Consider the following 23,737-nt stretch of genomic DNA (forward strand, 5'->3'; position numbering starts at 1 on the left):
GTAGCATGGCTTTGGTCTGTTGGAGAGGCTTGTCTTGATCACTTGATTAAAGTGGAGTGGCCCAAACTTCTTCCCTGTCAAGTTACTCTTTTTCTTTTGGCATTTAATAAGTATTTTATGGGAGGCTACTTTGAGGCTGTGTGAACACACTGTTTCTCAAATAAATTTCGCGCCCTAGTTTTTGCATGTATTGTTTTTTTCTCTGAATTAGTTATTACCATGATGGTTGCCAAGTGGCTCTTTTCTAATTTTATCGTTTATTGTAGGGAAAAAAGCTTTCTCTTTATCTATTTATATCAAAGAAGACACATGTATTCCTAGTTTATTCAAAGAAATATAATACTTTACTGTCATTATCTTGATCCTCAAGTTGTCCTCAATTTGGTCAGTGGAAGCCCCTTCAAGGAGGTTTCTGTGTGTTTTTTAAAATAGCTTTATTTGAAATCAAACAGGACTCTGTAGGGCCTTCCTAGGGGGACAGACCCCCCTCCCCCACTAGAATGTCCCCCACCTCTGTAGAAGAGCTTTAGCCTCCTAGGCCTTCCCCAAGTTCCAGTGAGCAAAATTATCTGAGAAGTGAGAAAATGCAAAGACAAAAGCAGTCACACAAGACAAAGTAGTAATAGTTTAGCCATAAAACCAAAGCAAGGACTTCTACACAAAGGCTAGAAGTAATAACCTGAGCAATAGCCATGGAGTGGTTTTGCAGATACCAAAACCCCCTGCTGGTGGAAGAAGTTAACTGCATGCTGACCACCAGCACTTAGTCCCCAGACCAACTGGAAACTGAAAAGTGATAAGGCTGCCTGCAGTGACCCCACCTCGCTATCAACCAGTCAGAGAACTGTGTGCAACGTAATCATGAAACCCATGACGTTCTTCCTCACGCTGTCTTTAAAACCTTCCCCTGAAAGCCTTGAGGAGCTCGGATCTTTTGAACGTGAGCTGCCTGTTCTCCCTAATGGGCAACTGCCCGAACCCTACACCCTCCGCCACAACCCAGTGTTCGCAGGTGGGCTTCCTGTGCATCAGGGGCAGGCCTAGTTCCATCTGGTTATGTGTTGAGAGATAATTCAACATGGAGTTCCATGGACAGAGGAGCCTAGTGAGCTATGGTCCATGGAGTGGCAGAGTCAGGTAAGACTGTCCTCCCGAGTGACTCACACACATGAGAGAAAACCAACATACCACAACAGATCATCCATCTAAAGTCCATGGTTTGTGGTGTATTAACTTTTGTGAATAGTTGTGATATACATATCACAAAATTGACATTTAACTGTTTAATTTTGGGCCGTACCGCACGGCTTGTGTGATCTTAGTTCCTTTACCAGGGATTGAACCCTTACCCTTGGCAGTGAGAGAGCAGAGTCCTAGCCAGTGGACCATCAGAATTCCCATGTTTGTATTTTTTAAAGCATTTATTGCTTCTATAATTTGAACCAGTAGAAGCAGGCTACCACGGGCCTCCCAATCTTTGTTTTAGGGTGCGCAGTTCCGCTTTATAAAAACATCATGTGTGTCTATGTTTTAGTCTTTCAGTTGTGTATGACTCTTTGTAACCCAATGGACTGTAGCCTGCCAGGCTCTTCTGCCTATGGAATTCTCCAGGCAAGAATACTGGAGTGAGTTGCCACTCCCTTCTTCAGGGGATCTTCCCAACCCAGGGATCAAACCCAGGTCTCCCACATTGTGGGCAGATTCTTTCCCATCTGAGCCACTAGGGAAGCCCAAAAGTGAAAGTGTTAGTCACTCAGTTGTGTCCGACTCTTTTCGATCCTATGGATTGTGGCCTGCTAGGCTCCTCTGTCCATGGAATTCTCCAGGCAAGTGTACTAGAGTGGATAGCCATTCCCTTCTCCAGGGGATCGTCCCAACCCAGGGACTGAACCGGGGTCTCCTGCATTGCAGGCAGATTCTTTGCTGTCTGAGCCCCCAAGGAACATCATGTACTGAAAAACATCCAAGTGCTGGCCAGCAGAAGCCCCATAACAAGACCCCACACAGGTAGGGGTTTTGGGGGAAGGTGTGAGTAGCCAATTTTAACCACAAAACCATTGAGAAGGAACGTCAAAAGTCAGAGGCTGACAGTGCAGGAAAGAAGTCGTTGCTCAGGCCTCCCAGCAGCAGGACGTAAAGAGCTAGCACTGGCCCTTCACACAAGCGTCCTGACAGCCAGTGCACACGTGGGCCCGGTGGGGGCTGGGGCAGGGCCCTGTGAGGTCATGGCAGTGCAGAAGAAGGCTGAGGCCCTCTGAGACCCTGCACTTCCCAGACAAGGTCCGTCCCCTGGTGACTGAGGGGAAAGATCCAGAGGACACACTACCCCTTTACTGCTTTGTGGGTAAAACATGCAGGGCCCCTTCATCAGTCTTCTCCTTTCCAGCCTAGAGGTAGCAAAGCTCCGACCATTCCTGGTTTCATCTGCATCGAACGACTACAGGTTCTCCCACACATACCTGCCACCACCCAGACCTTCCCCTCTACCTGGCCCACCTGTTGGTATCTCCTGCCCATCCTGACCCCAGTAACTAACAAGGAAAGGTTGGCTGAGTGCCTGAGCAGGGACATGCCTGTGCTGTGGGTTCCTTCTCTGGGCAGACAAACGCACCCCCACCAGGAACACTGCTCAACATGTGCTGACCCCAGCCCAGATCCTGTCCCACCCCAGACCCCACCAGGCCCCTACACATGCCTCACACGGGCAACTGGCCACCAGCAGATTCACCACACACCAGACCCCCTACCCACCTCAGTGGCCCCCAAAGGTGAAGGTGGCATCCAGTGTGTGGGTTATGGCCTCTGGACTTTATTCCAGCCCTGAGCCTTAGCTGGGGCAAACAGCTGGCTGGAAAGCCATGTCTTGACTCCATGTTGGAGGGAAGGGGGAGTCAGGGCCGGGCCAGGACCACTCGCTGGGTTAGCGGTAGCTGTCAGGGTTGGTGTCATCTGGCAGAAAGTAGCGCTGCAGAGCAGGCTGCAGGAGCCGTGGGGGCAGCGGACGGGTGGACCTGGGCCAGTCTGGGGGGAAAGGCTGCAGTTCCACCCGAGGCAGTGGCAGCTTCAGTATGCGGATGGTTCGGTCCAGGGAGTGGTTTGCCGAGAGCTGGGACAACATTCGGCCTGGGGGGCCAGCAGAATGGTGAGACCGTGGTGTGGGGCGGATGCTCAGCGGGAACTGGGCTGGGCCGGGGTCCGATTTCCATCCCTGACCCCACTCACCCCTCAGTCTCATGGGAGGCCTCTGGACCCTAGCCTCCTGAAGTCGGAGGATGCGGTCGTGCCTGTTGGGTGGGGAGGTGGGCTTGGCTGAGCTAGCGCCTCAGCCACGCCAAACAGGCTCTGCCCCAGCCTCACCCCGGAGCCCGTGGCCTACTCACCGGGGATCTGGGGACCGTGGCAGCACTATGCCATGGACCTGTGGGGGTGGGGGAGAGCCTGGGGGTGGGCTGTAGGGCTCCTTGGGCAGGGGCCCCTGCTGCCGAATGCGCTGCTGCTCGCAAAAGAAGTTGAGTGCATCAATGGGCCCCAGGTCCAGCATTTTGGACTGTGACCAGACCATCTGCGCCAGAGGCAGCATCTCACAGGGCGGCATCTCACGAGGCAGCATCTCATGGGGCAGTATGGCGGGTGCGGAGGACCGCAAGAAGACCTCAGGCTGGAGGCAGAAGCGCATCAGGGTCTCTGACAGTGCGCGACAGGTCCTCGAAAAGTGCGGCTGTGCCAGCGTCTGCTGGGCCTGGGGCTCCAGGGTGGTCAAGTCTGACACCCCTGGTGAGACCACCAGAGAGGGTGTCTGGGAGACATTGGAGGATGTCACAGACACGTGACCTGCTGCCCCAGAGAGCATCAAGATCTGCGACAGGGCCTTCTTAGAAGGGGGGTGAAGTCCTGAGGTCTCTGAGACCTTGGGCAGCACCTCTGACAACTTGGCTACAGACAGCTGCATGGTCTCCACCTGCAGGAGAGGCGGTCAGGGGAGGGTGCACCAGGGTCCAAGGCAGAGACCCCACCGTCCCCTCCTCCTGGGCAGGTAGGAAGATCTGGGAGATGGGGACAGGGTAGGGGAGGGCAGAGGAGGCACAGAGTGGGAGTAGGGAGAGGAGCCTGCTGACCTCGCCTGGCTCCCTCCCCCAATTCCTCACCACCCTCCACCCCCGGACTTGGGGAAAGCCTGGGGAGAAGACAAGAGGCTCCATGGGCTGGCCACCTGGCCCTGCCCCCACCCTGCCCGCCTAGACCTGCAGCTGCTGGATCATCTCCTCCAGCTTCTGGCAGCAGCGCCTGCGCAGTGTGGCCTTGGACTCAGGGTCTGGGCCCTGGACCCAGGTCATCATCTCCTTGAACAGGAAGCCCTGTGGGTCCTGAAGGCCGAGTCCGTCCAGCAGCTTCCTGAGCTCTGGCCTGGGGCAGGTGTGGGAGGTTTGTGGGTGGCCTCCCACAGTGGGGAGGGCCAGCTGGAGCAGGACTCACCAGCAGGGGGCTGGCGAGTAGAGGAAGTAGGACATCAGCTCCAGCACCACCTCGCGGGACTCCAGAGAGCATGCCAGGAGCAGCTGCAGCGCCAGCATCACAAACTGCTTTTGGACCCGGTCCTGAGCACAGGTGGAGAGAGATCGGTGCCCCACGCCTGGGGCGGGGCGGGCCGGGCCGGCCCGGGGCAAGGCGCTCACCTGCAGGCTGGGGGGCTGCTCCAGGTTGAGCAAGCGCAGGAGGGTGCCCTGCAGCCGGCTACAAAACTCTCTGCTGAGGTCCGGTAGCAGCCGCTGCAGCGCGCGCAGCACGTGCACACGGTCAGCCCAGGAGGCCTCCTCCAGTAGGTCCATGAACGCGGAGGCCAGGCCCTCCACCGTGCCCATCTCGGGGTAGGCCTGCCGAGCCCCGCCCCCTGTTGTCATCCCTGGTGCTCCAGCCTCCTGCTCCCACCCCCGAGTCCGTGCTTCCGAGACTCCCCCGAACCTGAAGGGTGAAGATGGGGAAGAGCTTTTTGAACCAGTTCTGCTCAACGAAGATCTGCAGAAACTTCGGCAGACGCCCGTAGCGCTGCTCCCAGAGCAACTGCGCATAGTGGAACTGGGGGCGGTGAACGTAGGTCTCGGTCCCGGCTGTGTCCTCATGGGCGCCCTTGAGGCTCAGGATAGGGTCCTTGGCGCTCTAGGGGCAGTAGCAGCAGCAGCAGCTGCAGACCCTGCCTCCCTAGGCCGCCCCTGCGCCGCCGCCCAGCCCAGCCTCTGACGCCTACCAGCGCCTGCGGCCTCATAGGCACCAGCAGCGGGTCGGAGGGCAGCCTATGCCGGGGACTTGGGGGCTCCAAGGCCCAGTCCAGGTCCGGCTCCTCCTCGTCCTCGTCCTCCTCGTCCCTCAGCCACTGGATCAACTTCTGCTGCTGCTGCTTGGTGCGGCGCCGCCTGATGCCCCGCGCCAGCCACAGGTCATCCTGGTCCCCGCGCTGCTGCAGAGGTGAGAGTCAGGCCCTGGCCGTGGGCCGGCGAAGGGGGAGGGGGCCCGCCCTCCCGCAGACCCCGCCCCGCCGCTTGCCTCACCTTGCTCTCGCGGCTGCCCGAGAGGGCTCCAAGGCCGCTGACCTCCTCGGGCGACCACATCTGCTGCAGCACCACCGAATTGGGCACGCAGCCGGGGAAGCGGATGGGCCACCGCCAGTACTGCAGGCAGGGCACAGCGGGCCGGCCTGAGAGCCTGAACTCCACCTACCCCAGAGACCACCCTAGCCGGCACCGGCTCCATGTCCGGGAGCTGAGCCAGGCTCACAGCCCTGTTCACGACCCCAGTCAGGAAGATAGAACCTCCCAGAGTCAGGCAGAAGGGCAGGCAAAGTACTGTCCGCTGTGGTGACCTAGACAGGAAGTCCGGGTGAAGCTAGCCTTTGGGACCCCTGACACGCACAAGTTCTGCACCGGATCAGCCCAGGGCGATAGGAGGGACTTCCCTCTCACTGCCCGGGGCCAGGGTTCAATCCCTGGTCAGGGAACTAAGATTCTACAAGCCACGCACAGCAGCCAAGAAGAAAAAAAGGGAGGGGGGCAGTAGGAGCCCCCGGGGGCATATTGGAGGCTTGGGTAGATGGAGTAGCAGCTAGAAGGTTCAGGGGGGAATGCCAGACGCGAGTGTCAGAGAGCAGCTGGGTCTGTCTGGGCATGGGGGGAGGGGCAGAGTGGGGAGGCGGCTCCCGGTGACTCCGCTCCCCTGGGGGCAGGACGATGGTCTCCCACGCTCAGTCCAGAGGCCCCGCCCCCAACCCTAGCTGGGAGCAGCTGCAGGCAGGGCAGGCGGCAGAGGCTCTGGCCTCCCTAGAGCCTGGTCCAGCGTCCTGGCCCTCTGGCAGCTGGTTCCCAGAGTGCGAGCAGCAGCTGTGAAACTGGGCTGGGGGTGGGGGGTGCGGGTGGGCCTGGCTCTCAAGGCAGAGTTGGCACAAAGGTGCGCAGCCAGGGGAAGATCGGGTCCCCAAGAAGGGCGCCCTGCGGAGGAAGGCGCCCCTAGCGCAGTCTGGGGCTCTCACCTTGTAAGGATGGATGGTGGCAGGGAAGAAGCCCCTGCAGTTGGAGAGCAGCTCCTGGGGCCGCCTCTGCAGCAGCAGGGAGGTCTGCGTGGGGGACAGAGGCCTGGGCTCCAGTGTCCCTGCAGCTCCGCCCCCGGGGCAGCCTCTCCCACCAGGTCCTCACCCTGCTCTGCCCCAGGTCGGGGGGCGAAGGATCCCAGACCAGAGGCTTCTTGCTGAGCCGGTCCTGCTGCAGCTGCAGGTCCAGACCGAGGCCCAGCTCGCAGCTCAGGGAGGACAGGGCCAGTAGCTGGGTCAGAAGGAGGAGTCAGAGGGTGGGGGGCGGGATTCATGAGGTGAAGGCAGGGGTGGGAGGAGTGGGAGGCCTCACCTGGGATGCTCTGCTGTGCACCCTCCGGTAGGTGGGTGGGAGAGGCAAGGGGACTCGGGGAGGGCGGGCAAAGCGCCTGCCCAGGGTCCCTACGTCCTGCAGTGGTGGGGCTTCAGTGCCCCCGAGAGCAGGGCCATCTCTGGGCTGGGCACTCGGGTCCCAGGTCTCTCTCTCCACTGCAAGGGCCACCGTGCCCCACTGCTGCTGGGGCTGTGCTTCAGAATCCAGACCCTGGGGGGCAGGGCACACGGGCAGGTCAGAGGCCCAGGGCACAAGGAGGTCTGGGGAGGCCCCATGCTCACCAGCATGCCCGGGCCATAGATCAGATGTAGGTAGTTATCAAAGGCTTGCTGGCGCTGCTGCCAAGTCAGCTGGGGCCGGGCTGCCGGGCTCTCCAGCCCCAGTCTCAATTGCTGAAGGTCTTGGTCCCGGGCAACCAGGGCTTCCAAGTCCTGGGGTGGGGGTCAGGGGTCAGCTCACTCTTCCTTGAGCCTTGTCGTGTGCCACCCAGACAGGTGCAGGGACCCCAGGCCTGCCCCAGGGACCGAACGGGAGGGTCCTGAGCTTGGGTGCTGGGGGGGCACCGGGAGCCACCCCACCTCCTCCGACACTGGCTGCTGAGGAGCTGTTGTCTGGCGATGGATGAAACATAAGGCTGTGCTGCAGACAGAGAGGGGCACAGGTGGGACACAGATGGTACTGCCAGCAGGGTAGGGCAGAGGCTGGGCCGGGGCCCTGAGCTGGGCGGCTAGGCCCCTGGTGGGCAACCACGAACGGTCAGGATTGGGATGGGCTTGCGGTGATTGGCCGAGGGGCCTGGGAGCTCTAGGGTCTCCTGTGGGGGCATATGGCCAGGCCCTGACCCAGGGGAGCCGGGTGGGGGCCTCTGGGACAGTTCAGCCAGGCCTCTCAGCAGACCTGAGGCTGGCCGCCCCACGCAGGTTGGCGAGCCTCTGTAGCTGGGCTGAGGTGAGTGACTCCTGGCTGGCCAGCGGCAGTGGAGGGTCATCCACCCCATCAGGGACCTCTTGGCACAGCTTCTGAACAGGGAAAGGAGCCTGGAGCCCTGGCCTTGGCAGCTCATCTGCCCACAGCAGCCCTGCCCCGCCCACCTGTGTTCACTGCACACCTTAAGCAGGTAAGATGTGGGCAGGTAGAGTCTGTGGTCCAGCAGGCAGAGGCAGGAGCCCAGCGCCAGGACCAGGTCCCCATTGTTGCTGCAGAAGGTCAGGGCCTGAGGGGCACCGTTCAGATGTAGGAGCCTGGAGCGGGGTTCAGAGTGGGAGTCCAGCCCTGCTTCTCTGAGTAGAACACCAAGGCAGGAGCAGAGGCAAGTCCCCGGCCACCCCTGCACCCCCTCCAGCTGCCCAGCTCTGGTAGGGCAGAGGTGGGAAACCCAGGCAGCTGCTCCCCGCCCCCACCCCTCCCCAGCCCACCGCAGCAGCTTGTTCTCCGCTGTCCAGATGCGGATGGTGTGGTCCAGGCTGGAACAGGCATACAGCTTGAGCGTGGGACAGCAGCACAGGCCTGGGGGCCGGAGCTCATCTTTAGGGCCCAGAGCCATCTGGAGGCCTGGGCTTCCCCTCGGCCCTGCCCCCTCACCAGTGATGTGGTCCGTAGGGTCGTCCTGGGGCCGGTGATCATAGCGAGGGCTGCTGCCCAGGCCAAACTGCACCAGGCCGTAGGTGGCGCTGTTCGGGTCCTCGAAGCCCACGGTGACGCGGTTGCCGAGGGCGCAGAGCACCACCGCTGGGTGGCAGCAGCAGAAGGTGCGCAAGGGGCTCAGGCTCTCCTCGGCGTAGGGGAAGACGCGCCACATCTTCACAGTCAGGTCTCCCCCTGTGCGGGCAGGAGCCACGGTGGCGCCTCTGGGGAGGGAAGGAGTCCCCGGCGGCGTGGCGGGGGAGGGGGAGAGGTACCGACCAGAGGACACGATGCTGTTCCAGGTGGACGCGATGGCAGTGACGGGCCCTGGGCTGTGTGCTTCCGTCCGGAAGACTGTCTTCGAGGAGCGCAACTCGAGTACGGACAGGGTGCCATCAGTGTGCCCCACCACGGGCAGGTACCTATTGGCGACCACAGCCCGTTGGCACGGGTCCGGTTGCCTTGCCCAGCCCCGGCTGGCTGCGGCACCCACCGGTTCTTGTCCTTCCAGGCCCAGGCCACGTCGCTGCGGCATAGCTCGCCCTTGTACTGGCACACTATCTCCCAGTTGGTGAACGCGCTGGCGGGGTCCGTAAGGTGGCTGTAGAGGTGCAGGCAGCAGGGCTGGGGCGCAGGCGGCGGCAGCGGGCACAGGCGGTGCAGCACCCGCATTGGGGAGCGTGCTGCGTTGGCACACAGCAGGTGTCCGGTGCGCGTCAGCACCCACAGCGCCTCGCGAGGCAGGCAGTAGGCCACGGCGGCCGCGCAGTCCTCGGGCTCCAGCAGAAGCGCGCTCACGGTGCGTCCGCCAGAGACCGACACCAGGTAGACCGAGCCGTCGGCGCAGGCGCACACCAGGCGCGCGGGCAGCGCCGCGTGCGGGGCGGTGGGCTTGGGCAGCGCCGGCGCCAACTGCAGGTGGAGCACCGGCGCAGACAGCTGCGCCAATGGCGAGTAGAGCTCCCGCGCACGCCACAGCCCCACGCTGCAGGCCCCCAAGGAGAGCAAGGGCCAGCCCAGGCCGGCGGGGGCCAGCAGACGGCTCACACTCTCCGTCGGCACGCCGCGGCCCCAGCAGGTGAGCGCCACCTCACCCACCTGCTCCGATGCCTGCAGGTCCCATGTGCGCAGCGTCCCGTCCTGTGAAGCCGACACCACCAGGGCCGTGTTCGGGAGCACGGCCACCGCGGTCACTGGGCCTGCGGGAGGGGCGCGTGTCACTCCTGCGTCCCAGGGAGCGAGGAACGGGGAGCCTTGGGTCAGGGTCGCGGCCAGGGTGGAGAAGCTTGGCAAGGAAGCAGCAGACATTCTGTGCCAGGGGCTCTTGAGGGCAGAGGGCCATCCCCAGGGTGGAGGGAGACCAAGCTTCAGGAGCCACCGTGGCCCAGCGTACCTCTGTGTCCCACGAACACCATCCGGATCTGCCAGTCAGCCTCCCACACTTTCACCGTGCTGTCCTGGGAAGCTGTCACCATGGCCTCTACCTCTCTACAGTACGCCAGGTCAAAGATAGTGCTGAGGAGTGAGAGGTAGGCCGGGTGGACTCAGAACTGCCGTGTGTATGTGTGTGTGTGTCCGGGTGGACTCAGAACTGCCGTGTGTGTGTGTGTGTGTGTGTGTGTGTGTGTGTGTGTGTGTGTGTGTCCGGGTGGACTCAGAACTGCTGTGTGTGTGTGTGTGTGTCCGGGTGGACTCAGAACTGCAGTGTGTGTGTGTGTGTGTGTGGACTGCCGTGTGTGTGCACGCGCATTTGCCCACCTGCCATCTCTGCACTGGATTTCCGTCTCAGCCTCGCCTCATGATTTCCGCCCTCCCTCACCCATCCCTGGGCCCCCCTCACGTTTTGTGCAGATTCCGACGCACATCTGTGAGAGCCCAGGTTTGCAGATCAAAGGTGAGCACAGCTGAGCCATAGGCTGCGAAGCAGCATGGGTCGTGATGGGGAGGCCGAGGCCCCAGAGCCAGACACGCAAGTGCACCCGAGATGCTTGGTGGTAGCTGCAGAGGTGACCCGTGGGGAACCAGGCAGCGGCCCCCTGAACGGAACTTCCAGAGCACCAGGCTTCTGCCTGCCTCCGCCACCAGCAGCAGTCCGGGATCTGGCACCGGCAGGCAGCAGATGGGCTCGCGGCCTGGCACCCTGTGCTCCCCTGGCTTACTCAGCCACAGTAGGCTAAGGTCGGACCTTAGTATGGCCAGCCCCACTGGGCCCCAGCCCACAAAGCGGCCCACAGTGCCCAGCGGGCCCAGGACCGCCACTAGCCCTGTAAGTGCAACTGGAGCCAGCAGCTTCTCTTGTGCCCAGCCATCCTCTCTGTGCAGGTGCAGGCAGCCTGCACCATCCAGCACCACGAAGCATTTGCCCACGGGGTCCTGTGCCACCGAACACAGCCCAGCTGCCACCTCCAGGCGCCGCAGGGGTTCCAGCCCGTGCGTCAAGCGCGCCACGTGCAGCTCAGCTCTCTTTTCCTATGGGCCAGGATCAACAAGACTGCAGTGAACTTGGTGGGGGCCAGGGGTTGGGGGTAGGCAGGGCACCTGTCTAGGGGTGCCAAGAGGACCCCAGCTGGGATTCTACTGGGGACCCCTAGGGGAAGAGCCAGGTCAGGAAAGAGGCCTTGACACAGATGCCACGGCCGAGCCGCACCTTTTCCACAACGGTCTGCAGGCCTGTGCGCAGGAGCAGCCACAGCTGGCGGGCACGGGCACTCAGAGCCATGTTCTGCCACCGCGAGTTGTTGGTAAAAAGCTGTGGGGCCGGCTCCGAAAATGATGACCCTGCGAACCGGCAGTGGAAGCCGTCAGTGTGGTCTTGGGCCCCTAACTCTGGAGGTCCTGGGCAGCCAAGGGCCCTCCTAGGAGCCCTGCCCAGTTAGGAGACTGCCCAGGGAGCGCTGCGTTCCCTAAGGACAGAACCTGGGCCTGTCAGCCCAGGCCACCTCACCCCTCTCTTCCTTGAGGAACCCCGGGTCCGGGACTTCGTAGATGTCGGCCTCACATGGGTCTTGGTGTAGAATCAGGTGGTCGCCTTCTACTGTAGAGGGGTTACTTGCACCCAACACTTCCGACTCCATTTCAAAACCGGCGGGTCCAGGCGGCTCAACCGCCCATAAGACCGTTGCTAGGATACCAGCCGCAGCAGGCCCCGCCCTTGACGCAGGCCCCGCCCCACCTCGTGAGTCTAGGTCCACACTAAGTCACAGAAACTTTTATTGGAAACAAACCAGTTGCAGCAAAGTGACACTCAGTGCACGCTGCCCAATGGGCAAGGTGGGGGGTACAAGTGGGCAGATGACCCCTGGGACCACTTGCTGGGTCTCCGGCCCTTTAGGCTGGAGTGTGAAGGCCCAGGCCTGACCCCACACAAAATACAAAAATAAACTCTGCGGTCCAGCTGCCCCTGCCTGTGTCAGTTCGTGTGAGCAGGGCAGTGGCTCTTCCCACCAGGCCCTGTGCTGTCTAGTCCAGCCATAGTGTGGGCAGTAGCAGCCTGTGGGGGTGAGTGGACAGCCACAGGCTAGAGCCAAGGGCTAGGCAGGCATGGCCTGGGGTGGGCTGGTGCTGTGGCAGCGCCGGGACCTGGGCCCTCAGGTGGGCAGGTCCAGGCACTGTTCGAAGCTGGGTGAAGCTAGGGCCTCTGTTTCTCCTCTTCACATACAGATCACCGGGACCCTGCACAAAGGGTGGTGAGCAGTGAGCTGAGGAGCCCACACCCAGGAGCCCAGGCAGAGGTGGCCCGGCCCCACCCCACCCCGCCCGCCCCAGGGCCATGGAGGGAGGCTGCTGGGCGGCCCCGCACCTGTCCTCCTCCACAGCGCCCGTCTCCTCAGGCCCACCCTCGCTGCCTCCACCTCCACTCTCTTCCTCCTCCTCTTCTTCCTCCCCGAGCTCCATGTCCAGCTCGTTGCCTGCCTCCGAGGGAGTGTAGGTGGATCCACTGAAGGGAGGGGAGACCAGTCTTAAAATCGCCTGCCCTCAGCCTACTGCTGACTCCAGGGAGGATGTCCAAGAAGGAGAAAATTAGGAATGGGGTGGGGAAAAGGTGTGTGGGCCAAACGAGGAGGTAGGGGAGGGAGGGAGACAACCTGTCAGCCAACCTGATAGAGCGGCAGCTGAAGAAAACAATCCGTTTCAGCCGCTTGTTGTAGAAGAAGTAGTTGAAGGACCAGAGGCTGCCATCTTCCCCGAAAGGGTCCGAGTCCAAGTCTGGGTTGTAGCTGGGGAGTGGGGGATGAGATATGGTGTGAAGTCCCAGTGTCAAGGAGACCCAGGACCCCTGCCCCTTGCAGGGACGTAGGCCCACCTGTAGATGTCACATTCAGCCAGGCAGATCTCCTCATCCACCGCGTTCCACAGTTGCGGCTTCAGGGCCTTGAAGTCCTCCCGAACGGCCGAGAACAGGCTGCAGTTGACTGCGTTCACCACCTAGGATGGTCACAGTTGGGGCTGACAAGGAGCCGGGAAACAGGAATGAACCGGGCTGAGCACGCTAAGTTAGGGAGGACACCTGGGATGGCTGTGGGCCTGCAGGTCCCTTCCCCGACCCCACCCTCACCCAGCTAAGGCTGGGCTCCCGGCTGAACTCATGGCTGCGGGCTGTGCTGAAGTCGTAGTCCGGCCGGAAGGACTCATTGAGTGTGGCAATCAGGTAGAAGAGGGTCTTGCGGCTGCACTTGTCGCTGAGGGGGCCCTCATCCTCGCCACCTTGGCTCTTACTCAGTCTGCACAGAGACAAGTGTCAGCCCAGTGCTGGCCCACTCGCCAGTCCCCCGTAGGCAGGCCCTGCCCCTGCTCACCTGCTGGGGCTGAGGCCTGAGGTCTGGGGTGGGGACAGTGCCTCCAGCACATGTGGCTGGCCCTCCTGGCAGAACTGCTTGAACATGTGCTTGTCGTCACCTGCCATCTTACACGAGTAGCTCTCAATCCTAGAGATGCAGGCAGGACTGTGGAGCATGCCACCTCCCAAGCTCAACCAGAACCAGTGCAGAGTGGCCTCCAAGAGGCCAGCCCCCAGAGCCACAACCTCACCTGCCAATGATGTGTGCATCTCCTGTCTCCACGGTCAGCTGCGAGTTGATGGCCTCGAAGCTGGAGTTCTCCAGCAGCTTCATGTCCTCGGGGAGGGGTCTGTGCTCCAGAGGCTAGTGCTGCCTGAGGACCAAGATCAGTCCATGGGAATCTGGCCCGTGGGGTTCCACTTTCAGCCCTCCTCGCAGTAAGAGGCGCTGCTGTGAACAACTTGGGCCCCTCCTGAAACCTGCTTCCAGCCCTTCAGCACTGGCAGGTGAGACGGTAAGATCGGCAAGTCTAGGCCCAGCTCAGCTACACCTCCTGCACCTCACAGGAGTTCTTCGGCCAGGATGGGGGACCCACTGGGGAATCCTGCTAACTCCGGGGGATGCTCGGTTAGTCTCTCCCTCAACACTCTCCATCCCATCGAGGAGGACCCTGGGAGTCCGCGAAGGGGCGTGACTCCTGCAGTTCCCCTCCGGCCAGAGTGAAAACCCGCTCCCGGTAAGGAACCAGGACGTCTGGGGCTCGGCTCTGCCGTCACCTGGACGCGGTGCTTTTCCCTGTTCTACAGACGGCTTTCTAGTGAGGGAGACAGGAAACCCATGAGCTCCTCCGGTTTCCTTCAAAAGTATGAGAGAGGGCGGAGAAGAGGCCCCGAGGCTCCCGGAGTGTCGGCCACACAGGCCGCTAGGGCGCTCCAGCGTCCGCCGGGTCCCGGGGAAAACCCCAACCGGGGCGCAGGAACTACGCGTCCCAGGCGGCCGTGCGCCCCGGAGTGCGCGCATGCGCGCCGGCGCGAAGCCCACTGGGCACTGTAGTCCGGACAGCCCGGGTCGCCGCCGGGCACAGGGCGTACACCTACCTGCTTGCGCCGCGCTCAATCGAGCCGGGCCAGACTCGGCAGGGTCAGGTCGATGGGCGTGGTGGGCGTGGATGGGCTAAGAAGGCGGGGTGGGCCTCGCGCAGCGCGGGCTCCTCAAGAACGGGCGGAGGCGCCGCGGCCTCCGCTCGGGCCGCACTGTATCCGGGGGAAGAAGCTCCGCGGCGACGTCCCGTTACTCCCGGCCCTGCCGGCCCCGGCGGGCTGCCACCGCGACATAGCCTCGCCCCTGCACGGTGCCCTACTATCGCGACCGACCTGTCCGCCGACCGCCACAGAGGGCCCGAGCAAGCGAGCAAACGACCTCTGCCTCCCCGAGCCGGACAACAACAAGCGTCTGCCAGGCCCGGCCCCACGCGTCTGAATGGCCCGCTCCAGCCGGTTGGAACCGGGAGCTCGCACAGTCATTGGGGGCGGCATCCGCCGTTCAGTCCCGATGTCCGCCCCTACTGGGTATGACCCCTGTCAGTCATCTTCTCGGCCGTGCGAACCCGCCTCCCGCCCTATCGCTCATTGGCCGCGGCCCTCGCGGCTCCGCCCCCAGTGGCTTCCCAGTTCCCCGGAGGGGCAGTGGACTAGTGAGGTGTGGGTGGGCCGCGGCAACCGGGTGAGCGGCGGGAGGTGGGCTGCGGCCCAGAAGGGGCTCCGGAGCAGCGTTCGGCTTGGGAGCCAGATGCTGGGTTCACAAGGACCGCCGAGCTCAGCCCCAACCCGAGCCTTTAGGGCCTTCCAGTCGTGGCCGGTGCTGGCGTCTCTGACGCTCTGCCTGGAGTACAGGCCTGCAAGCCCAGCCTCACCCGCTTGTGTCGGGAGACCTTCGGGCGAAGTGCCATCGTTGGCTAAGCGGGAGCGGCAGACGGCTACGACGCTCGGGCAGCGCCCGGAACCCCAGGCTCGTGGTTACAGTTTCCGGCCGGTGTAGGAGTTCAGCGACCCAAGTCCACGGAAGCGGGCTCGTGGGGGCAGTGCGGGGGCCGGACCGGAGATGGCGCCGCCGGCGGGCGGCTCGGCCGCGGGCTCGGACTCCGGCTCGGCCGCAGTGCTGCTGGCCGTGCATGCCGCGGTAAGGCCGCTGGGCGCCGGCCTGGACGTGGAGGCCCAGCTGCGGAAGCTGCAGCTGAGTGCGGACCCCGAGCGACCAGGGCGCTTCCGGCTGGAGATGCTGGGCGCGGGCCCCGGGGCGGTGAGTGGGGCCGGCGGGGGCGCGCGGCCTGGCCTCTGAGCCTGAAGCCACACTCTTCCGTTTGCTAGCCGTGTGCCGTTATCTTTTACTTGTTTCTGTTTCCTTCTCTGTAAAATGGGGATGATGCTAGTACTTCCTTTGTAGGATTACTGTGAGGGTTTCATAAAGTAACACGAGTAAAAGGCTTAGGACGTTGTAAGTAATCGACAAACGTTACCTCGTATTCCTTTGATTATCATGCAGTATGTGCTGGGGAACGCACTGAGCCTGGACTCTCCCTTTCCTCAGGTCAGTTTGGAGTGGCCCTTGGAGTCAGTCTCCTACACAGTCCGAGGCCCCTGCCAGCATGAGCTGCAGCCTCCACCGGGAGGGCCTGGGACTCTCAACCTGCACTTCGCCAACCCTCAGGAAGCTCAGCGGTGGGCAGCCCTAGTCCGAGATGCTACCATGGAAGGACAGAATGGTCAGTGCCCTGGAGTGAAAATTCACCACGCCAGGGCCAGTGTTTGTTCTGCAAGAGGGCAGGAGTAGCCCCAACCCCCCAGGCTTGGATGGGGGGAGTAGTGGGGAAAGCTGAGCCCCTCTAGCCCACTACTGGGGTTCTGGGAGCACTCCCAGGAGTGAGCAAGTAGAGAAAAGGAACAGAGACCGAATGGCTGGAGCCTGCAGTGCCAGACAGGTGTGGATGGGCAGCATACGCAGGCCCTCAGGACTGGGGTGAGAAGACAGACTTTCAGAAGCGTGGAAGATAGTGGAAGAGTGACAGGCTCAGATTCAAGCTTCTGAAGACTGGTGAACCCTTGCATTCGTATGGGTGATGCAGACAGGGCTGGAGGGAGGAAAGATGTTTCCAGAGATGCTTAGGAGAGGAATTGGCTGGATTTCTTGGAGGTTTGAATGCAAAAGTTAATGGCTGAGAAGCTGGAAGGAACACACACTGCAGAGAGCCTGTTTGGAAGGGCAAAGAAGTGGTCAGGTTCTTAAAACATGTAGGAGGGAAAGGAGGTGGGAGGAGCTGGAGTTCTGAAGAGGAAAAGTTGGGGGTAGAAAAGGTCAACCAAGGTCACTAGGAGACAGAAACAAGAAGAGGGTCTGGCAGGCAGCCAGTGCATCTGGGAAGGAGTTCACAGATGCTACAGCTGAGCTGGTGAGCAAAAAGCACACAGTGAGATGGAAGAGAGGTCCAGACAGCAGCATCTGCAGAGGGAGAAAGGCACTTTTCTCTCATGCATTCATTGGTTGGTTGGTTCACCACGTGTGTATTCTGTGCCTGTAGTAAGCACTCCTTCAAGGCCTTCGAGATTCCAGGCAGACCTGGTGCCGGGTGCTCGGGAGCCCTGCTTATCTCAATGGGCAGACAGCTCAGAATATTGAGGCAAAGGAGCTGTATCTGCACCACATGGGCAGGGCGTCAAGTAGGAGGTAAGAAGGGGAGCTGGTGGCACGCTCAAGGCAAGCACCAGCTGGAGAGGGCTTGTTTGGAATGGGAGCAGCCCAGAGTGCCCTGTGCTGATGGCAGAGCCAGGAGAGACGTTGGAGTTCCCTGAAAGGAGGCCACCTTGACTGCAGGACTCCTAGAGATCTCTGTTGGTTCTTCTGTGAGGCCCAGGGAGCCTCCTGGCTGGCTGAGAGGGCTTGTACAGGCCAAGAGAAGTGGCCTGGCCCCTGTGGAGGAGGGCTGCAGGTGGGACTGGGCAGCAAAGGAGGCCAGAAGGACTCCAGAGCCCAAGAAAGAGCCAGGTGTAACTCTGAGTGGAGTCGGCAGGGATCTCTGGGGTGTGCAAGGGCCAAGACTGGGCCAAGGTCTGGTTTGAAATGTGGCCAAGGCAGGGCCCTGGCATGGGCTGAGGTGAGGAGGGAGGAGACAAAGTTACTGGAAGCCTGAGGTGAGAGGGCAGAGGCCTGGGTGTGTACTCCGTGGGGGGCCAGATCTCAAAGAGACCACCAGCCCACCCCACATCTTTCCTCCTAGGCAGTGACAGCTTGCCCCCAGCCCTAGGCCCAGAAACGCACCCTGTCTCCCCGCCCAGTCCCCTTGAAGTGCCCACACCCAAGGTCCCCCAACCCAAGGTGGATCTTCCTTGGAGCCCTGGAGACTTGATGGAGAAAGGTAAAGGCAGGTGGCTGGAGGGGCTGGGTGGAAGCAGCCAGTGTGGGGCTGCGATGGCTCTCTCTTCCCCTGCAGAAGAGCTGGCAGGGCGCCTGACCCAGGCTGTAGAGGGTGGGGATGAGAAGGGAGCAGCCCAAGCAGCAGCCATGCTGGCACAGCATCGTGTGGCCCTCAGGGTCCAGCTCCAGGAGGCCTGCTTTCCTCCTGGCCCCATCAGGTAAGGCCTGGGCCCTCTTTCTCACCCTGACCCCCAGGCCTCTCAGGTCCCCTGTCCTTACCTGTGACCTCCATTCTGGCCCAGGCTCCAGGTCACAGTTGAAGACGCTGCATCCTCTGCCCATGTCTCACTGCAGGTTCACCCCCACTGCACCATCAGGGCCCTCCAGGAGCAGGCGAGCATGTGGTCTGGGGAACCTGGGTGGGGGGCGGCAGGAGGCGGCCTGGGTGACACTCCGACACTCTGGCCCCAGGTGTTCTCAGAGTTCGGCTTCCCACCAGCTGTGCAGCGCTGGGTCATCGGGAGGTGCCTGTGTGTCCCTGAACACAGCCTTGCTTTCTATGGGGTCTGGCGGGACGGAGACCCTGCTTTCCTCTACCTGCTGTCAGCTCCCCGAGAAGCCCCAGGTCAGTCCTTGATTGGGGCAGGATGAGGAAGGTGGAGGGAGTGCAGCCCACCATGGTCCCGACTCTCACCGCCTTTGTTGCAGGACACAGTCCTCAACGCCCCCAGAAGGTGGATGGGGAACTAGGCCGCCTGTTCTCGCAGTCATTGGGGCTGCCCCCAACCCCTCAGCCAGGCAACTCTAGCCTGCCCAGCCCCCTTCAGGTGAGCAGGGACTGGGCAGGGTGGCCTTCACACTGTAGGCATTAAAAGCGGGTGAGCAGCAACCGTGTGCTCGCCTCCCCAGCCCGGCTGGCCCTGTCCTTCGTGCACCTTCATCAACGCCCCAGGCCGCCCCGGCTGTGAGATGTGCAGCACCCAGAGGCCCTGTGCTTGGGACCCCCTTCCCACAGCCTCCACCCAGCAGCTCCCAAAGGTACCAGCAGCAGAGGCAGGGAGGGGACGGGACAGAACAAGCAGAATGACCCATTTTCCCCTCCTTCCAGGTCACGCGGAGAGAGGATGGCCCTTCCCTTCCAGGCCCAAGGTCCCTGGACCCCCTCCTGAACCTCTCAGGAAACCTCTGCTGATTGCTCGCTGGGGTCATTAAAGACACTTCTGAGCCGGCCATGTGCCCTTTCACTGTGCCTTCCTGCAGCCTGGGAGGATGGAGGGCAGACAGCCCTCTGAGAGGAACCCTGGCAGTCTTGGATGGGTGGGGCCTTCCCAGTGGAGCCCAGGAGGCTACCAAAGAGCACACTTGGAATGCAAGTCCCAAGGCGTAGGGGCCTGGCACCAATTCCCCAGGTGCCAAGGGTGGGCAGCCCCCCCCACCCCCCCGCCCTCGTCTGCTGACCCCTGGGCTGGCCCTTCGGATACACACCCTGCCCTCCTCTCAGCACTCACCCTCCCCACCCTGGCTGCCTCTCCTGTAGGCTGCTCCCACCCTGCCGCCCCTCACACTCCCTGCTTGGGGACAAGAAAAGCTCTGGAGCAAAAAACCCTGGGCCAGGTCCACAGGCCACTGCCAAGAAGCACTGCCCTGGCCCTTTGCCCACTGACAGGTCCATGGCTGTGTAAACCTGGCCACTCCCAGCTGCCCTGTGGACTGCCAGGAGGGGCCATCCCTTCAGAGATGGGGACCATCCTGTTTACAGCAAGCACCTCCAGCTGCCCAGGCAAGAGACCAGGAGCTCCTTCCAATGGCCTCTGCCTGCCTCTCTGCTGCCCACCTCTCCCAGCCACCCCCAGTCCTAGGATCAACTCCTGCAGCTCCTACTTGAGGCCAGCCTATCCCTGGTTGATATGCACCAGGGCTCCCTGCTGCCCTCAGGATGAAAGTCAAGTGGTTTCACTGACTCGCTACTGCAGCAGGGCCCCCCTCTTCACCTGTGACCAAGTACTCACCACTTTAATTAATGTTGCTATTTTCTACTTCTCTGCTTTCTGTCCTATATTCAGTGCTGACTGGACTCTCAGCCAACAGTCTGTGCCAGGCAATCCTGACCATACTACACTGGACACCCCCAGGAGCTCTCACAGTCGTGTGTGTGTGTGTGTGTGCGCGTGCGTGCGTGCGTTGTTTCAGTTGTGTCTGATTCTTATGGCCCCATGGACTGTCACCCCCAGGAGCTCTCAGGGCCAGGGTCCCAGTCGTGTGTGTGTGTGTGTGTGTGTGTGTGTGTGCGCGTGCGTGCGTTGTTTCAGTTGTGTCTGATTCTTATGGCCCCATGGACTGTCACCCCCAGGAGCTCTCAGGGCCAGGGTCCCAGTCGTGTGTGTGTGTGTGTGTGTGTGTGTGTGTGTGTGCGTTGTTTCAGTTGTGTCTGATTCTTATGGCCCCATGGACTGTCACCCCCAGGAGCTCTCAGGGCCAGGGTCCCAGTCGTGTGTGTGTGTGTGTGTGTGTGTGCGCGTGCGTGCGTTGTTTCAGTTGTGTCTGATTCTTATGGCCCCATGGACTGTCACCCCCAGGAGCTCTCAGGGCCAGGGTCCCAGTCGTGTGTGTGTGTGTGTGTGTGTGTGTGTGTGTGTGTGTGTGTGTGCGTTGTTTCAGTTGTGTCTGATTCTTATGGCCCCATGGACTGTCACCCCCAGGAGCTCTCAGGGCCAGGGTCCCAGTCGTGTGTGTGTGTGTGTGTGTGTGTGTGTGTGCGCGTGCGTGCGTTGTTTCAGTTGTGTCTGATTCTTATGGCCCCATGGACTGTCACCCCCAGGAGCTCTCAGGGCCAGGGTCCCAGTCGTGTGTGTGTGTGTGTGTGTGTGTGTGTGCGCGCGTTGTTTCAGTTGTGTCTGATTCTTATGGCCCCATGGACTGTCACCCCCAGGAGCTCTCAGGGCCAGGGTCCCAGTCGTGTGTGTGTGTGTGTGTGTGTGTGTGTGCGCGCGCGCACACGCTAAGTTGTTTCAGACTGTAGCCCGCCAGGGTCCCAGTCGTGTGTGTGTGTGTGTGTGTGTGTGTGTGTGTGTGTGTGTGTGTGTGCGCGCGCGCACACGCTAAGTTGTTTCAGACTGTAGCCCGCCAGGGTCCTCTGTCCATGGGATTCTCCAGGCAATACTGGAGTAGGTTGCCATGCCCTTCTCCAGGGGATCTCCCCAACTCAGGGACTGAACCCTCATCTGGTGGGTCCTTTACCACTAACAATACCCGAGAAGCCCAGAGTCCCCTGCAAACCTATACTCCCATCACACAATAGTTCAGGTAAGTGTGTTGAGAAACTTAATTTATTTCCACAGTGGGCGCTGAACAAAACTGGGGCTGGAGCCCCAGCTCCTGCCCCTCCTCCTCTTGTCCCAGAGGAAGAGGGGCTGGGCCAGGAGGGCCACCTGAGACCTCAACAGGCCCAGTGTGGCTCCCAGGCTTGAGGACTCTGAAGCTCAGGACAGCAAATAGACATTGGGTAGGGTCACTTGGGCGGCCGATAGGCCAGCTTTCGGCTCTTCAGGACTGACCACTTATGCCGCTTCATGGCGTAGACCAGGGGCAGAAGCAAGCCCATCATCAGCAGCATCTGGGGATGAGGCAGGCTCAGAGGAGGGAGGCAGAAAGGACCCCTGCTCAGCTCCCAGCCTGTCCCCAGGCTCACCGCGCCCCTCGGCCCAGCCCCTTCACCTTGAGCCCCATGCGTTTGCGATGGTCGTGTTCTGGTTCAGCTGCCCAGCGCAGGAAAGTACACACGTCCTTGGCTACCTGGGACATGGTAGCTGGGGTGCCTGGGTCAAGGACAAGTGGTCTAAGGGCTGTCCGAGGGGGTCCCTGCCGAAAGCTTCAAAGGGATGAGACCCAACCCCCACCTCCAGTACATAGATGGCATGAAGATGACCCATGAGTCTTCTCCCACATATATAGTGCCCCAAACCAAGGAAGGTGCAGGACCTCTTGGGGCAAGAAAACGGAAAACAGGACCCAGCCTGCCCATCCCCAGGGTGGGGGCCTCACCATCATCAAACTCCAAGACCTCATTGTAGATTGGAGGGGCCATGCCAATGGCCTGGCCGGCAAAATAAGGGTTGAAGTAGAGGCCTTCTCGCAGCGACACTCCAGTGGGTGGCTCACAGTAGCCCGTGAGCAAGGAAAAGACGTAGTCCTCACCACCGTGCCTGGGACCAGATCGGGGTATCCTCAGCCTCTGGCGTGAGATGGGCCTTCCCCACTCCCCACACCACCCTGCAGGCAGCCTCTTACCTAGCTCGCACAATGTAGCTGAGGTCAGGGGGCAGTGCTCCATTGTTGGCTGCCCGTGCAGCCTCAGGGTTGGGGTATGGTTTGGGGAAGTAGTCAGACAGCTTCCCTGGGCGCATGAACATCTCCCCATCCTCATTGGGGCCGTCCTGAACCTCCACCTGCCACCGAGAGCCCCATCACAACCCTGCTGTCCAGCACAGCAGGAACCCCAATCCTTGGGTGCTCTGCATGCTGGGTGCCCACCTCCTCAGCCAGTGCCTTGGCTTCATCCTCTGTGTAGCACACGCCCACCAGGTGGCGGTAGGCCACGTAGTCCATGCTGTGGCAGGAGGAGCACACCTGCTTGTACACCTGGAAACCCCTCCGGATGCTGGAGAGAGAGAAGGGGTCAGGGGTGCCAAGGATTCCACCCCACCCGGTTCACCCATAAACTCCCCCAGCCAGCCACACACCTGGTGTGATCCAGGGAGGAGAGGAGGCCACGGTGGGACCACGGATAGCTGGGAGGGTGCAGCTCCAGGTCACTAGCACTCACGGCAGAATGCAGAGCCACTGCCAGCCCTGCACCCCCTGCCGCCAGCATGCCCAGCGCTGACAGAATCACTTTCCGGCCCCGGGACAGGCCAGACTTCGATGACAAGGACACTGCCTGCAAGAATGCCGCTCAGCGCTTTTCAGAACACCACCCAGCCCTACCTCTCACGCACCCAGCTCCGGCCACCTCGCATCACTGCCCTCCCCGCCGCGGAGCCCTCGACCCGCTCCGTCCTCGAGGAGGGGATGTGAGGCGTGCTCTTGGATCCTGGGCCTGGAATCAGGCCGAAGTGAGCAAGGGTGCGGGGACAGGCCAAGGTCACAAGCAGCTGCAGAGGTCAGGCTGAGGTCACTTCAGGACGCGGGCCCAGTACGAGAGGCCGGGGCCAGAGCGGGCCTCGGCGCGACCCCCGGGGAAGCCCCCAGCCCCGCCGCCCCCCACGCTCGGCACCAGGCGCTTGTGCTGCTCGGAGGGGTAGAGGCCAGTCCTGCTCCCAGGCGCCCATGGTCCGCAGGCGGCGGGGGTCCGGCCGGGGCGGGGGCCCGGGTGCGGAGGACGCTCCCGCGCTGCCAAGCCCGCGCCGGGAGCCTCCCCGCGGTGACCTTCAGCGGGATGCGGGGCCGCTCGGCGGCCAGGTTCAGGGTCAGAGCTCACCTGGGGTGTCCGCAGTGGGAGCTGCCCGGGCCGCGCGCCACACAGCAGACCTCGGGCCCGCGCTCCCGGCAGCCCCGCGCCCCGCGGGCCCACCACTGCCCCGCGAAGCGTAGCCGCCGCCGCCGCCATCTTGGCCCTCTTCAGCGCGGCCACCGCTCCCGTCGGCCTCTGCGGTGGCAAAGAATATTAAACCTCGCGATAGCCGGGAGGCGTGTGAGGGGGCGGGGCGAGGGCGAGGGCGGGGGCGGGTTCTGTACTTCAGGGCGGTGCACCGCATCGCCTTGCTACTCCAGTCGTCGTGGAAACCAGAGGTTGTTCAAATCCACATTGCGTCTCTCTGTTGCCGTGACAACGCCCAACTATTTGATTACCCTAGTCCCGCCGCTGGTCTCTCCGAGGATCAGCTGTGCCGCGCGGCTATGCCTAGACGCCCCCAACCTGGAATCCACCGCTTTATTGCACGCTTTCGTCCAACAATATTTCCCGACCTGGAGCGGTGGAAGAACACCTTCATTGCAAAGAATTGCCATTATTTAACCAGTCTG

At 61.8% G+C, this 23,737-nt stretch overlaps 4 protein-coding genes across 7 annotated transcripts; 1 reads left to right on the forward strand and 3 right to left on the reverse strand.

Moving 5' to 3' along the window:
• Nucleotides 1-2,747: 2,747 nt before the first annotated feature.
• On the reverse strand, nt 2,748-11,605 carry WDR97 (WD repeat domain 97). The gene is made up of 24 exons (XM_061123897.1): nt 11,476-11,605; nt 11,179-11,309; nt 10,372-11,000; nt 9,925-10,046; nt 9,025-9,730; nt 8,811-8,953; nt 8,490-8,726; nt 8,324-8,414; nt 8,017-8,149; nt 7,806-7,927; nt 7,487-7,643; nt 7,190-7,339; nt 6,888-7,118; nt 6,681-6,806; nt 6,518-6,601; nt 5,544-5,663; nt 5,243-5,452; nt 4,960-5,154; nt 4,674-4,871; nt 4,474-4,595; nt 4,242-4,404; nt 3,381-3,958; nt 3,223-3,284; nt 2,748-3,123 (listed from the first exon to the last, which is right to left on the reverse strand). Exons 1-24 carry the CDS (start codon nt 11,603-11,605, stop codon nt 2,921-2,923), a joined length of 5,043 nt encoding a protein of 1,680 aa, XP_060979880.1. The 3' UTR covers nt 2,748-2,920.
• Nucleotides 11,606-11,724: 119 nt separating this feature from the next.
• Nucleotides 11,725-14,547, reverse strand: MAF1 (MAF1 homolog, negative regulator of RNA polymerase III). 2 transcript variants are annotated; one of them, XM_061122987.1, is made up of 8 exons: nt 14,407-14,547; nt 13,560-13,682; nt 13,328-13,456; nt 13,087-13,252; nt 12,835-12,956; nt 12,629-12,748; nt 12,331-12,468; nt 11,725-12,203 (listed from the first exon to the last, which is right to left on the reverse strand). In XM_061122987.1, the coding sequence occupies exons 2-8, from the start codon at nt 13,640-13,642 to the stop codon at nt 12,182-12,184; spliced, it is 780 nt and encodes a 259-aa protein (XP_060978970.1). In that variant the 5' UTR covers nt 13,643-13,682; nt 14,407-14,547; the 3' UTR covers nt 11,725-12,181. The 2 variants fall into 2 exon arrangements, with proteins under 2 accessions (XP_060978970.1, XP_060978971.1); XM_061122988.1 differs by lacking the exon at nt 12,331-12,468.
• Nucleotides 14,548-14,958: 411 nt separating this feature from the next.
• On the forward strand, nt 14,959-19,083 carry SHARPIN (SHANK associated RH domain interactor). 3 transcript variants are annotated; one of them, XM_061122983.1, is made up of 9 exons: nt 14,959-15,607; nt 15,896-16,070; nt 17,580-17,717; nt 17,796-17,934; nt 18,019-18,109; nt 18,188-18,341; nt 18,425-18,543; nt 18,626-18,754; nt 18,825-19,083. In XM_061122983.1, the coding sequence occupies exons 1-9, from the start codon at nt 15,410-15,412 to the stop codon at nt 18,906-18,908; spliced, it is 1,227 nt and encodes a 408-aa protein (XP_060978966.1). In that variant the 5' UTR covers nt 14,959-15,409; the 3' UTR covers nt 18,909-19,083. The 3 variants fall into 3 exon arrangements, with proteins under 3 accessions (XP_060978966.1, XP_060978967.1, XP_060978965.1); XM_061122982.1 differs by having other exon boundaries at nt 14,960-15,607; nt 17,793-17,934; XM_061122984.1 differs by lacking the exon at nt 17,580-17,717 and having other exon boundaries at nt 17,793-17,934.
• A 1,941-nt stretch (nt 19,084-21,024) lies between these two features.
• On the reverse strand, nt 21,025-23,737 carry LOC133042468 (cytochrome c1, heme protein, mitochondrial). The gene is made up of 8 exons (XM_061123068.1): nt 23,564-23,737; nt 23,193-23,360; nt 22,456-22,652; nt 22,247-22,373; nt 22,004-22,161; nt 21,758-21,918; nt 21,431-21,531; nt 21,025-21,329 (listed from the first exon to the last, which is right to left on the reverse strand). Exons 1-8 carry the CDS (start codon nt 23,720-23,722, stop codon nt 21,225-21,227), a joined length of 1,176 nt encoding a protein of 391 aa, XP_060979051.1. The 5' UTR covers nt 23,723-23,737; the 3' UTR covers nt 21,025-21,224.

This window comes from Dama dama, chromosome 21 (assembly GCF_033118175.1).
Source record: "Dama dama isolate Ldn47 chromosome 21, ASM3311817v1, whole genome shotgun sequence".
Lineage (NCBI taxonomy): Eukaryota > Metazoa > Chordata > Mammalia > Artiodactyla > Cervidae > Dama > Dama dama.